The sequence below is a fragment of the Bos indicus genome, chromosome 23 (assembly GCF_029378745.1).
Source record: "Bos indicus isolate NIAB-ARS_2022 breed Sahiwal x Tharparkar chromosome 23, NIAB-ARS_B.indTharparkar_mat_pri_1.0, whole genome shotgun sequence".
NCBI lineage: Eukaryota > Metazoa > Chordata > Mammalia > Artiodactyla > Bovidae > Bos > Bos indicus.
Genome location: NC_091782.1, coordinates 49,982,487 through 49,996,355, shown reverse-complemented (window position 1 = coordinate 49,996,355; position 13,869 = coordinate 49,982,487). Strand labels below are relative to the sequence as shown.

Sequence of the window (13,869 nt, the reverse complement as noted above, 5' to 3'; positions counted from 1 at the left end):
TTTTCTGGATACATACAAGATATTTCCTTTGACTTCAAATGAATTAAAATAAAGTTATTCATTACCCTAAATCTGCAAAGACATTTTTAAAAAATTATTTTTGAGGTAATGTTGGTTTTTAACATTATGTAAGCCTCATGTGTACATTACATTTCTACTTCTGTTTACACTACAGCATACTCACCACCAAACATTTAGTTTCCATTTATCACCATACAGTTGATCCATTTTACTCATTTCATTTATTTTGTTCATTTATTTTTTGGTTTTTGTTTGGGTTTTTTTGTATCCCATATATGAATGAAATCATATTTGTTTTTCCCCACCTGACTTATTTTACTTAGCATGATACCCTCACGATCCACCCATCCATGTTGCCACAAATGGCAAAATTTCATCTTTATGACTGAGTAGTATTCTATTGTAAATATACAAAATACCTTCTTTATCCATTTATCCATTGATAGGCACTTAGGTCAGAGAAGGCAATGGCACCCCACCTTACCCCACTCCAGTACTCTTGCCTGGAAAATCCCATGGACCGAGGAGCCTGGTGGGCTGCAGTCCATGGGGTTGCAGAAGAATCAGACACGACTTCACTTTCACTTTTCACTTTCATGCATTGGAGAAGGAAATGGCAACCCACTCCAGTGTTCTTGCCTGGAGAATCCCAGGGACGGGGGAGCCTGGTGGGCTGCCGTCTATGGGGTCGCACAGAGTCGGACATGATTGAAGCAACTTAGCAGCAGCAGCAGCAGCAACAATCAGCAATGTTGAACATCTTTTCATGTGCCTGTTGGCCACCGGTATGTCTTCTTTGGAAAAATGTCTATTTGGCTCCTCTGCTAATTTTTTAATTAGATTTTTTTGTTGTTATTGAGTTGTATGAATTCTATATATATTTTGGATACTAACCCCTTATGGTTATGTGGTTTGCAAACATCTTTTCCCAGTTGGCAGGTTGTCTTTGTATTTTATAGATAGTTTCCTTCACTGTGCAAAAACTTTTTAGTTTGATGAGGTCCCATTTATTTTTGCTTTTGTTTTCCTTGCCTGAGGATATATACCCAAAGATATTGCTAAGGCCAATTCACTGATTATACTGTCTATGATAGATTTATTGTTTTTATATGTCCATCTTTGTCTCTTGATACCTTTTTTGGTTTGGAGTTTGGAGTCTATTTTGTCAGATATGAACATAGCTACACTCAATTTCTTTTAGCTACCATTTGCTTTGGACATCATCTTCCATCCTTTCATTTTGAGTCTACGTTTATCTTTAAAGCTGAAGTGAGTTTACTGGAGGGAGTAGACAGCTGGATCTCGTTTTTAATACATCTCTTTTGGGGGCGGGGAGGTCTTGCTTTTTAATCCATCCAACCACTTTTTTTTTTTTTAAGATTTATTTATTTATTTTTGACTGTGCTGAGTCTTATTTGCTGCACCCAAGATTTCTCTAGTTTTGGAGAGCAGGGGCTACTCTTTGTGGAGGTATGAGGTATGAGGACTTCTCTCATAGCTCAGTTGGTAAAGAATCTGCCGGCAATGCAGGAGACCCTGGTTGCATTCCTGGGTGGGGAAGATCCTGTGGAGAAGGGAGAGGCTACTCACTCCAGTCTTCCTGGGCTTCCCTGGTGGCTCAGCTGGTACAGAACCCGCCTGTGAAGTGGGAGACCTGGGTTCGATCCCTGGGTTGGGAAGATCCCCTGGAGGACGGACAGGCTACCCACTCCAGTATTCTGGCCTGGAGATTTCCATGGACTGTATAGTCCATGGGGTCACAGAGTCGGACACGACCTGAGCGACTTTCACTCACGCTTACTTATTTTTGAGTGTGCTGAGTCTTATTTGCTCCGTGCAAGCTTTCTCTAGTTTCTCTCTGTTGAGCTGTGCTTCTCATTGCAGCGGCTTCTCTTACTGAGGTCCATGGGCTCTAAAGCACCTGCCCCACAGTTGTGGTGCATGGGCCTAGTTGCTCTGAGGCATGTGGGATCTTCCTGGAGCAGGGATTGAAACCGCGTCCATTGCACTGGCAGGTGAATTTTCAACCAGTGCACCACCAGGGAAGCCCCAACCAATCTGCCTTTTGATTGATGAATTAAATCCATGTACATTTAGGATGATTCTTGACAGATGAGAACTTGGTTTTATCTTTTATTTTCTGATTGCTCTGTATGTCCACTGTTTATTTTTCTTGTGTTTCTGTCTGCTGTTCTGGTTTGGTGGTTTTCTATGATGTTTCTCTTTTTTATGTTTCACATTTTTGCTCTAGATCTTTATTTTGTGGTTATCATGAGGTCTGTATAAAACATCTTATAGATAAAACAGTCCTTTTTCTCTGCTGACAGCATCTGATCTTCATATGCCTATACAGGTTCTGTCCTTTTCCTCTTCCTCTTTTGTCTTTGCTGTCTCAAATTATCCTTTAATGTTGTAAATTTATTACCAATTTGAAGTAGTTATAGTTACTTTTTCTGCTCTTTTTTCCCTTGACATTTATGGTATAATACAGTGTTAATAATCTATTCTGACATAAAGTTGCAATTTTCTGACTATTTATCACCTTACTCAAAGTTTTGTGTATTCTGCATTTTTATTTTGGGCCTAAGAGCTCATTTCAACATCTCTTGTAAGCCAGGTCTAATGTAATGAACTCCTTCAGCTTTTGTCTGTCTGAGAGTCTTTATTTCTCCTTCATATATGAATGATAACTTTTTTGGATAAAGTATTTTTGACTGACAGTTTTTATCTTTCACTATTTTGAGAATTTTATTCCATTCCTTCCTGGCCTATAGTTACAGCTGAAAAATCTGCTGATAGCCTAATGGGGGTTCCTTTATAGATAACCATCCTTTTTTCCCTTTTTAAAATATTTTAATAAAACTTTTATTCTGGAATAATTTTAGATTTATGAAAAAGTTATAAGCATAAAGAGTACTCTATACCTCTCACCCAGGGTCCCTTAATGTTAATGTCTTATATACCATGGCACATTTAATAGCAAATTCCAGTCCAGAGTATCACATTGTATTTAACACCTCTTTGTCATTGATTTTTGACAGTGTTAATACCACATGTCTTAGAGAAGATCTACTAGCAATGATTTCTTAGCTTCATAGATTTGTATATACAGTTCTTTTCTTAGGTTTGCTATTTTTTTAGGTTAGCTATTAAAAAAAAAACCTTAATCTTTTTACATCCCTGATATGCTCTTGGTTTTAGTAATCCTTATTTCTATTTATCTTTTGGCTATCCCTTGTGATATGTGGGAATTGGTGATGGACAGGGAGGCCTGGCATGCTGCGATTTATGGGGTCGCAAAGAGTCGGACACGACTGAGCGACTGAACTGAACTGTGACATGTGCAATCTTAGTACCCTGCCCAGGGACCGAACCCATGCCCCCTGCACTGGAAGGGTGAAGTCTTAACCACTGGACCACCAGGGAAGTCCCTTAGCTATTATTTAAACTCTCTGCTCCCTTCTCCTTCTCTCTTTCATCTCTCCCTCTGGGATTTCCCATTACCCTACCATTGTCCTTCCTAAAAGAGTTCTGCAGCTCTCACAGAATTTCCTCACTTTTAAAGATTCTCTTTCCTCTTCTACCTGCATCACTTCTATTAGGTTTCTATCCCTAAGCTTGTTAATCCTCTCTTCCAAATAGTCTGCTCTATTTCCAAGGCTTTTTAATCCCTTCTTCATCTTGTTCATTATTGAGTCCTTCAGCTCCAGAATTTGTTTGGTTCTTTTTTTTGGAGTTTCAACATTTTGGTAAAATGTTCCTTCCGTTAATAAACTTGATTCCTTAGCTCACTGAATTGGCTTTCTGAGCTTTCTCATAGCTCCTCGAGTTTATGACACCTATTTTGAACGTACTGTCAGCTAGATCTCAGTACTCCATGGACGTTAAGTCTAGTTTCTGGAGAACCGCCGTTTTCTTTTCGTGGTAGTGTTACTGTGGCTAGCCCTTGGTGCCTTGTTGTTCCCTGGCACACTGAATCTGAAGTAGCAAAAAACCCTCCTTCTTTAGGTGAAGATGCTTTAATTTTTCTTGATTCTAATGACTCAGTGGGTTAGAAATTAGAGGCCTTTCTTTTGTTTGCCAGGAGGTGGCATCTATGGCTTAAGTCTTTGGTTTCTCTTTCCTGCGCTAGCTCTGGTTACCTTTGGCAGTTGGCACTACCCACCCTCATGGCTCTGATAGGCGCCCTTGCTGTCGCTGCCTGTACCTCTAGGGTGGCTGTGTCTTGCTGCTGTTGATGTCACCACCTGAGGCTCTGGGGCACTGCTTCTGCCCTGTCCAAAATCTCCTGAGTCACAGGCTCTACCGCATGCAGGGAGGGGGAGAGCTAGGAGGAGTTGGGTGTCATCAGATTCCCAGGTGCTGCCACTGTGGGCTGGATTGATGGGGGGCAGTTATGGGTGCCTCTGGAGCTGGAGAGATGGTTGCAGGCCCCACTTCCACTGCTGCCAGTCACCCACGGTTGGCTAGTGGCCAGGAGGTTGTGGGTGCCGCCTCTCCTCCTGCTGCTGGGTTCTTTGAGGCTGTGGGCTCAGCTGCCACCCCGGGAGGACCACGATCTCAGGCACAACCTCCACAGTCCCCCAGTGCGGCCTCCTCTGTGTGCTCCAGTCCACCCTCCTTTAGATGTATGGATGTGTGGAATTCTCCAGCATCCTGGTGTGTTGGGGAGAGCCACATCTGTTGAGCTGTGGATGTTTTACTAATTGTAGATTGAAAAGCAGAGACAGAGAGAATATCTCAATCTACCATGATGCTGACAACCCTCTCTTGTGAGCCCCCCCTTTTTTTTTTCCTCTCTAAAGCCTTTTTTTAAAATTTATTTAATTGGAGGCTAACTACTTTACAATATTGTAGTGGTTTTTGTCAAACATCAACATGAATCAGCCACAGGTGCACGTGTTTCCCATCCAGAATCCCCCCCACCTCCCTCCCCATCCCACCCCCCAGAGTCATCCCAGTGCACCAGGCCTGAGCACCCTGTCTCATGCATCGAACCTGGATCAGCGATCCACTTCACAAATAATACACACATTTCAATGCTACCCTCTCAAATCATCCCACCCTTGCCTTCTCCCACCGAGTCCAAAAGACTGTTCTTTACATCTGTGTCTCTTTCGCTGTCTCGCATACAGGGTCATCATTACCATCTTTCTAAATTCCATATATATGCCTTAATATACTATATTGGTGTTTTTCTTTCTGACTTACTTCACTCTGTATAATAGGCTCCAGTTTCATCCACCTCATTAGAACTGATTCAAATGCATTCTTTTTAGTAGCTGAGTAATATTCCATGGTGTATATGTACTACAGCTTTCTTATCCATTCGTCTGCTGATGGACATCTAGGTTGCTCCCATGTCCAGGCTATTGTAAACAGTGCTGCAATGAACATTGGGGTACACGTGTCTCTTTCAATTCTGGTTTCCTTGGTGTGTGTGCCCAGCAGTGGGATTGCTGGGTCATATGGCAGTTCTATTTCCAGTTTTTTAAGGAATCTCCACACTGTTCTTCATAGTGGCTGTACTAGTTTGCATTCCCACCAACAGCATAAGAGGGTTCCTTTTTCTCCACACCCTCTCCAGCATTTATTGTTTGTAGACTTTTTGATAGCAGCCATCCTCACTGGCTTGAGATGGTACCTCATTGTGGTTTTGATTTGCATTTCTCTGATAATGAGTGATGTTGAGCATCTTTTCATGTGTTTGTTAGCCATCTGTATGTCTTCTTTGGAGAAATGTCTGTTTACTTCTTTGGCCCATTTTTTGATTGGGTTGTTTATTTTTCTGGAATTGAGCTGCAGGAGTTGCTTGTATATTTTTGAGATTAATTCTGTTAGTTGCTTTGTTATTATTTTCTCCCATTCTGAAGGCTGTCTTTTCACCTTGCCTATAGTTTCCTTTGTTGTGCAAAAGCTTTTAAGTTTAATTAGATCCCATTTATTTTTGCTTTTATTTCCATTACTCTGGGAAGTGGGTCATAGAGGATCCTGCTGTGATTTATGTCAGAGAGTGTTTTGCCTGTTTTCCTCTAGGAGTTTTATAGTTTCTGCTCTTACATTTAGATCTTTAATCCATTTTGAATTTATTTTTGTGTATGGTGTTAGAAAGTGTTCTGGTTTCATTCTTTTACAAGTGGTTGACCAGTTTTCCCAGCACCACTTGTTAAAGTGATTGTCTTTTCTCCATTGTATATTTTTGCCTCCTTTGTCAAAGATAAGGTGTCCATAGGTGCTTGGATTTATCTCTGGGCTTTCTATTTTGTTCCACTGATCTATATTTCTGTCTTTGTGCCAGTACCATACTGTCTTGATGACTGTAGCTTTGTAGTATAGTCTGAAGTCAGGCAGGCTGATTCCTCCAGTTCCATTCTTCTTTCTCAAGATTGCTTTGGCTATTTGAGGTTTTTTGTATTTCCATACAAATTGTGAAATTATTTGTTCTAGTTCTCTGAAAAATACTGTTGGTAGCTTGATAGGGATTACATTGACTCTATAGATTGCTTTGGGTAGTATACTCATTTTCACTATATTGATTCTTTGGATTCATGAACATGGTATATTTCTCCATCTATTTGTGTCATCTTTGATTTCTTTCATCAGTGTTTTATAGTTTTCTATATATAGGTCTTTTTTTTTTCTTAAGTAGATTTATTCCTAAGTATTTTATTCTTTTTGTTGCAATGGTGAATGGAATTATTTCCTTAATTTCTCTCATTGTTAGTGTATAGGAATGGAAGGGATTTCTGTGTGTTAATTTTACATCCTGCAATTTACTATATTCATTGATTAGCTCTAGTAATTTTCTGGTGGAGTCTTTAGGGTTTTCTATGTAGAGGATCATGTCATCTGTAAACAATGAGAGTTTTACTTCTTCTTTTCCAATCTGGATTCCTTTTATTTCTTTCTCTTCTCTGATTGCTGTGGCTAAAACTTCCACAACTATGCTGAATAGTAGTGGTGAGAGTGGGCACCTTTGTCTTGTTCCTTTTTTTTTTTTTTTTTTAAACTTTAAAGAATTTATTTTGACTTGACCCACTTATATTTCTCAGAATGGGAATATATACATTATTCATCAATAAATGCTTAATGCTTTAAATTTACAATTACCTTACTTGCAGAAATTTGGAAATCAATTAAATCAAAGTACAAAGGATTTTTTTGTTCTTATATTTAAAATAAAATTTCTATAGCAGCCAAAACCTTTAACCAAAAATTCAGAAGTGCAGTCTCTTAAGTTTAACAAAATGGCCACATTCTAATTTAATTATCTTCATTATTAACACAAGAAAAAAAAATATGGTGGCTCCTCAAACAAGGCAAATTAGTAATTGGTAGTTTTCTTTTCTGGGCACTCGAAACTGTCTTTATTTCATCTGTTCAAACAGTTGCTCCAACTTTAAAGAAAGTTTAAATGGATTTTTGACATTTAATATTGGTAATGCTTGCCAAGACTTAAGTACTCCAACAATGAGAATCAGAAAATGACCACAATTAAAATTATCCTAAAGGACTTAGTACTACACAGAGCAATCTGGTATTCAATAGTGTTTTTGAATTACATATTTTTCCACAAACATAGCACCTCATTAAATACCTGGTAAACCACTCTGCAGTCACAGTAAGGGTTGGGAGATTAAGTTCCTTGTTAAGGAGATTAAGTTTCTTGTTCCTGACTTTAGGGGAAATGCTTTCAATTTGTCACCATTGAGGATAATGTTTGCTGTGGGTTTATCACATATGGTGAGCCCTCTTTTGATTCCTCATCAAGCCATTATCTCACAATTCTATGATTTCTAATGTGAACATCAGAAAATCTGATGAACATATCTCATGACTGACTTTCTGCTCACAATACAGATTTGGGAGAAGGGGGTTTAAAAAAAACAACAGTATGTTGTAGGAAAGTGAAGGTGAAGTCACTCAGTTTTGTCCAACTCTTTGAGACCCTACGGACTGTAGCCTACCAGGCTCCTCCGTCCATGGAATTTTCCAGGCAAGAACACTGGAGTGGGTTGCCATTTCCTTCTCCAGGGGATCTTCCTGACCCAGGCATCAAACCCAGGTCTCCTGCACTGCAGGCGGACACTTTACCATCTGAGCCACCAGGGAAGCCCTGGGAAGTTGTAGGAAACACTAAAATGAACATGACAGAATACGCTAGTAAAAGATCTCTAAAGGGATGGGCTGAATAACTCTCCAAATAGAATTTAGGGATATTGGACCCTTATATTATAGTGCTTCTTCATCGTTTTGGGATAAAGACAACCATCCTTACTGAGGCCTGTAAGGTTCTGATACTGATCTTGATATCTAACCCGTGCTACCTTTCCATCCTCTACAACGTCCTTCCAACCCAGCAACACTAAGCTGCCTTCAGACCCACGAAGGAAGGGACCATGCTTCCTGCAGCCACAAGGTTTTCACATTAGTTGCTATCACTACTTCTGCATGGAATGCTCCCCTACGCCCACCACCTAACTACCCCCATTCATCCTGCAGAGCTGAGCTCAGTTACCACTACACTTCAGGGAAGTCTTACCCAAACTCCCTGACCAGGGACAGGAAGACTCCGATCTTACTTTATAGTGCTTACCACAGCTGCAAGTTTATACGTAATTTTATAACATATACACTTTATATGTAACTTTTATTTGCAGCACTTACCATAGTTGAAAATTCATATTTACTCATGTGATTATTTGATTAATGTCTGTCTCCTCTATGAGAGTGTTCTTGTCATGAGGACAGAGCCCACATCTTTTTGTTTCTGGTTTTGTCAACCATTCTATAACCAACACATAGCACAGGGCTTCAGACATGACAGATGCCTCAAAGTATTTACTGACTGACTGAAAGGCTAGATGCAATGGAAATAGTTACAATCTTAAGAAATCCTAATTCAGCAGCTTTTTAAAATGTTATTTTCCAGAACTCAAGACAGGTAAGTAGACTTGTCTTTTAAATGCTGCTTTCAAATAAAATGAACAAAAAAATCCTGACTTTACTTGTAAATGAAATATAACAGCCATAACTTTTCTCACTAAACTCACAATTAAAAGATATTCTTTATGCTACCTTTGGATTGTTATCTATTTGCCCACACCAATTCTTTTTTTTTTTTTTTTGAGAGACTATATAGACTTTATACTGTTGGCATCTTCAGTGCTATTATGATACTGCTGCTGCTAAGTCACTTCAGTCGTGCCCGACTCTGTGCGACCCCTTAGACAGCAGCCCACCAGGCTTCCCCGTCCCTGGGATTCTCCAGGCAAGAACACTGGAGTGGGTTGCCATTTCCTTCTCCAATGCATGAAAGTGTCAAGTGAATGTGAAGTCGCTCAGTCATGTCCGACTCTAACGACCCCATGGACTGCAAGCCTGCCAGGCTCCTCCATCCATGGGATTTTCCAGGCAAGAGTACTGGAGTGGGGTGCCATTGCCTTCTCCATCTTATGATACTACATACCCAGAATTAACAATTCAGAGACAAATTCATGTTTTCACTTTGGTAGAAAAATATTTTTTTTGCTGATCAGTAGAAATTCCACATAATAGGAAAGTCATGAGTTTTCTTGTCAAATAATTTAATGAATATCTCTGCATTTCTTTCTCTTCTCAACCTTTTCCTTACTGTAAACTTCTGAGTTCCAATCAATACAATTCACTAAGTATAAAAACTTGAAAGGGAATGTGTTAGTCCCTCAGTTGTGTCCAGCTCTATGCTACCTCACAGACGGTAGCCCACCAGGCTCCTCTGTTCACGGGATTCTCCAGGCAAGAATACTGGAGTGGGTAGCCATTCCCTGCTCCAGGGAATCTTCCCAACCTAGGGATTGAACCTGGGTCTCCTGCATTGCAGGCAGATTCTCTATTGTCTGAGCCACCAAGGAAGGCCATAAAAGCTCAGTATTATATACTCAAGGCATCATGTAGATGTTGGGGTGCATAAAAGGATAAGTAAGACAGCACCCTGACCCTCAAAGAAATTATCATGTGGTAGAGCTAATCTCCAAGTATGGATTTTACTTCATTAGAAAGGATTGTTTCTAAATTGAGGAAGATCTCAGAAGGCAGTTCCCCCAGAGAAGCAAAGTCCCTCACACTGATGATTTAGGACTACTTCCAAAAGCCTCCGGTTATAAGCAGTAATTTTTTTTTTTTAAACACTTCCTTTAATACTCTATGGACTAATCATTAAAAGTCTTACCTCCTCTGTTTCATAATTAGCTCTCAGATCAAGCAAGTTAAAGTTATTTTCTTTATAAAATGGTTGTTCAACATCACTGTGTACTTCTTCCTCACACACAAAGTCTTGAGACTGACTAGGATTGAGGGCAGATTCCATGGCATTACTATTAGCCAGTGGCATTTCCATGAATTTCAGTGTCTCTTCACTGCAGTGGATTAAAGGTGGGCTTCTAGAAGGCTGTCTGACACATTCAAGAGCAAATTGATCTGTATGGGTGAAAGTGCTAGTTCCCATCGGGTTTTCTTCCTTAAATGAGTCTTCCTGTATATTGGTGTCTTCTGCATCATCACATACATAATGCTGCAATTCTGGCTCCTCTGTGTAAGATAAGCTTTCCGTCAGATCTTGAAATGCTATTTCATTATTAAACGAGTCTGTCTGATGAAACTGGCAAAGGGGTTCAAATTGTCTCAAGGAAGAAATGCTGGTGTCAATTGGCTGAGTGAGTACATTCTGTGAGTAATTTCCAATGTTGACATCTTATTAGAAAAAGAAAGATGGAAATAAGAATTAGCATTAAATTTATACATTAACAGTTACATTCACACTTACGAAATAAATTGTTGGAGTCTTTTAAGAATTATAAGTTCAACCTTTTTCATTAAGTTTATTTGTGCTACCAGCTGCAACAAAACTTTTTTACATGAAGGAAAAAGTCAACAAGTAACTACCACAAAGAAGCTTCTTACAGTTCATTTTTGTCAAATACCATTGTAACAAATTCTAAGGCATCTTCAAAATTCTTTTGTTGTACTCTAATTTTAAAATGCTTCAAAAGAATAAAACACACAGTGTATAGTAATAGCAAACACACATAGACATGTTTAACTTCACAACAATCTCATGAACTAGGTACTGTTATTACCTGTTTTTACAGATAAGGAAATGGAAACATAAGAGATGTTAAGTCACTTGCCGGGAAACAGCTGGCAAGCAGTGCAGCTGGGATTCTAGAATACTATTTATGTTTCTGAATATGACAAGTTATTCAGATTTAATATTTTTAAAAATCAGAAGCAAATAAAGACAACATGCAAAGAAGTGTTTCAAATAAATATCCCTTCCCTTCTAAATTCCTTCCTCTTCCCCACCCAGAGAGAACTGCTATACTGAAGCTGCTGCTGTTGCTCCTTGGTCAGTGAGTGGTGTCCAACTCTTTGTGACCCCATGGCTTTGTAGCCCACCAGGCTTCTCTGTCCACGGGATTTTCCTGACAATACTGGACTGGGTTGCCATGCCCTCCTCCAGGAGATCTTCCCAACCCAGAGATCGAACCCACATCTCCTGTGTCTCCTGCACTGCAGGCGAATTCTTTACCACTGAGCTATCAGGGAAGCCCCATACTTAAGTTGGTGGCCCTGTGCTTGGGTGTGTGTGTGTGTGTGTGTGTGTGTGTGTGTGTGTGTGTAGGGGGGGAATATCTAAAATGTCATTTGTGAAAGTTATTGGAAAAATAAAAAACTAGTCTGAGTACGGTACAAAGTCACAGTAACTTTATATGGTTGTTGTTGTTTAGTCCCTCAGCTGTGTCCAACTCTTTGCGACCCCATGGACTGCAGCATTCCAGGCTTCTCTGTCATTCACCATCTCCCAAAGCCTGCTCAAATTCGTGTCCATCAAGTCAGTGATGCCATCCAAAAATCTCACCCTCTGTCATCCCCTTCTCTTCCCACCTTCAATCTTGCCCAGCAACAGGGTCCTTTCCAGTGAGTCAGCTCTTTGCATCAGGTGACCAGAGTATTGGAGCTTCAGCATCAGCATCAGTCCTTCCAATGAATATTCAAGACTCATTTCCTTTAGGGTTGACTGGTTTGATCTCCTTGCAGTCCAAGGGACTCAAGAGTCTTCTCTAACACCACAGTTCAAAAGCATCAATTCTTCAATGCTCAGCCATCTTTATGGTCCAACTCTCACACCCATGCATGACTACTGGAAAAATCATAGCTTTGACTAGATGGACCTTTGTTGGCAAAGTAATATCTCTGCTTTTTAATACGCCATCTAGATCTGTCATAGCTTTTCTTCCAAGAAGCAAGTGTCTTTCAATATCATAGCTGGCAGTCACCATCTGCAGTGGTTTTGGAGCCCAAGAAAATAAAGTCTGACACTATTTCCATTGTTTCCCCATCTGTTTGCCATGAAGTGATGGGACCAGATGCCATGATCTTCGTTTTCTGAATGTTGAGTTTTAAGCCAACTTTTTCACTCTCCTCTTTCACTTTCATCAAGAGGCTCTTTAGTTCTTCCTCACTTTCTGCCATAAGCGTGGTGTCATCTGTGTATCTGAGGTTACTGATACTTCTCCTGGCAATCTTGATTCCAGCTTGTGCTTCACCCACCCTGGCATTTTGCATAATGTACTCTGCATATAAGTTAAATAAGCAAGGTGACAATATACACCCTTGATGTACTCCTTTCCTAATTTGGATCAGTCCATTGATCCATGTCTGGTTCTAACTGTTGTTTTTTGACCTGCACACAGGTTTCTCAGGAGGCAGGTCAGCTGGTCTGGTATTCCCATCTCTTTTCCACAGCTTGTTGTGATACACACAAAGGTTGTAGCATAGTCAATGAAGCAGATCTTTTTTGAATTTTCTTGCTTTTTCTATGACCCAACTGATGTTGGCAATCTGACCTCTGGTTCCTCTGCCTTTTCTAAATCCAGTTTGAACATCTGAAAGTTCTCAGTTTATTGAAACCCAGCTTGGAAAATTACGAGCATTACTTTGCTAGCATGTGAGACAAGTATGACTGTGCAGTAGTTTTAACATTCTTTAGCACTGCCTTTCTTCAGGACTGGAATGAAAACTGACCTTTTCCAGTCCTGTGGCCACTGCTGAGTTTTCCAAATTTGCTGGCATATTCACTGCAGCACTTTCACAGCATCATCTTTCAGGATTTTAAACAGCTCAGCTGGAATTTCATCACCTCCAGTAGCTTTGTTTGTAGTGATGCTTCCCAAAGTCCACTTGACTTCAAATTCCAGGATGTCTGGCTTTAGGTGAGTATCACACCATGGTGGTTATCTGGGTCATTAAGATCTTTTTTGTACAGTTCTTCTGTGTATTCTTGCCACCTCTTCTATTTTCTGGTTCTGTTAGGTCCATACCATTTCTGTCCTTTATCATGCCCATCTTTGCCTGAAATTTTCCCTTGGTATCTCTAATTTTCTTGAAGAGATCTCTAGTCTTTCCTATTCTATTGTTTTCCTCTATTTCTTTGCATTGATCACTTAAGAAGGCTTTCTTCTCTCTCCTTGCTCTTCTTTGGAACTCTGCATTCAGATGGGTATATCTCCATTTCTCCTTTCCCTTTACTACCTTTGTATGGTAGTAAATACTGATTTGTACAAAAAGAAGTGTCGGGACCCAGAAGGTGAAAGGATCTCTCACTTAATCAAAAGATACTTACTATTATCAGAGACCTGTTAATCAAAAGACACACTTACTATTATCAGAGACCTGTTAGTGTCTGCAAAACACTGTTTCTATGTACTTGATACTTTCTATCACCTCATTACCAAGTGAAACTCAACATTACACTTCAGTTTTTCCTCCCTTCCCTACGCCACGCTTATCCTCTAAGGCACTTGGGCT

General features: G+C 40.0%; 1 protein-coding gene across 14 annotated transcripts in view; it reads right to left on the bottom strand.

The window, feature by feature from the left end:
* CAGE1 (cancer antigen 1) overlaps positions 1–13,869 on the bottom strand; it is a 39,242-nt gene that overhangs the window by 23,793 nt on the left and 1,580 nt on the right. For all 14 annotated transcript variants that reach the window (XR_011563512.1, XR_011563514.1, XR_011563513.1 and 11 more), the window contains exon 2: positions 10,232–10,752. Coding sequence is in view for 9 of the 14 variants with exons in the window: in XM_070778437.1 (XP_070634538.1) it covers positions 10,232–10,752 (521 nt within the window). In the remaining 5 variants the exon portion in view is untranslated. The remainder of the gene's footprint in view (positions 1–10,231; positions 10,753–13,869) is intronic.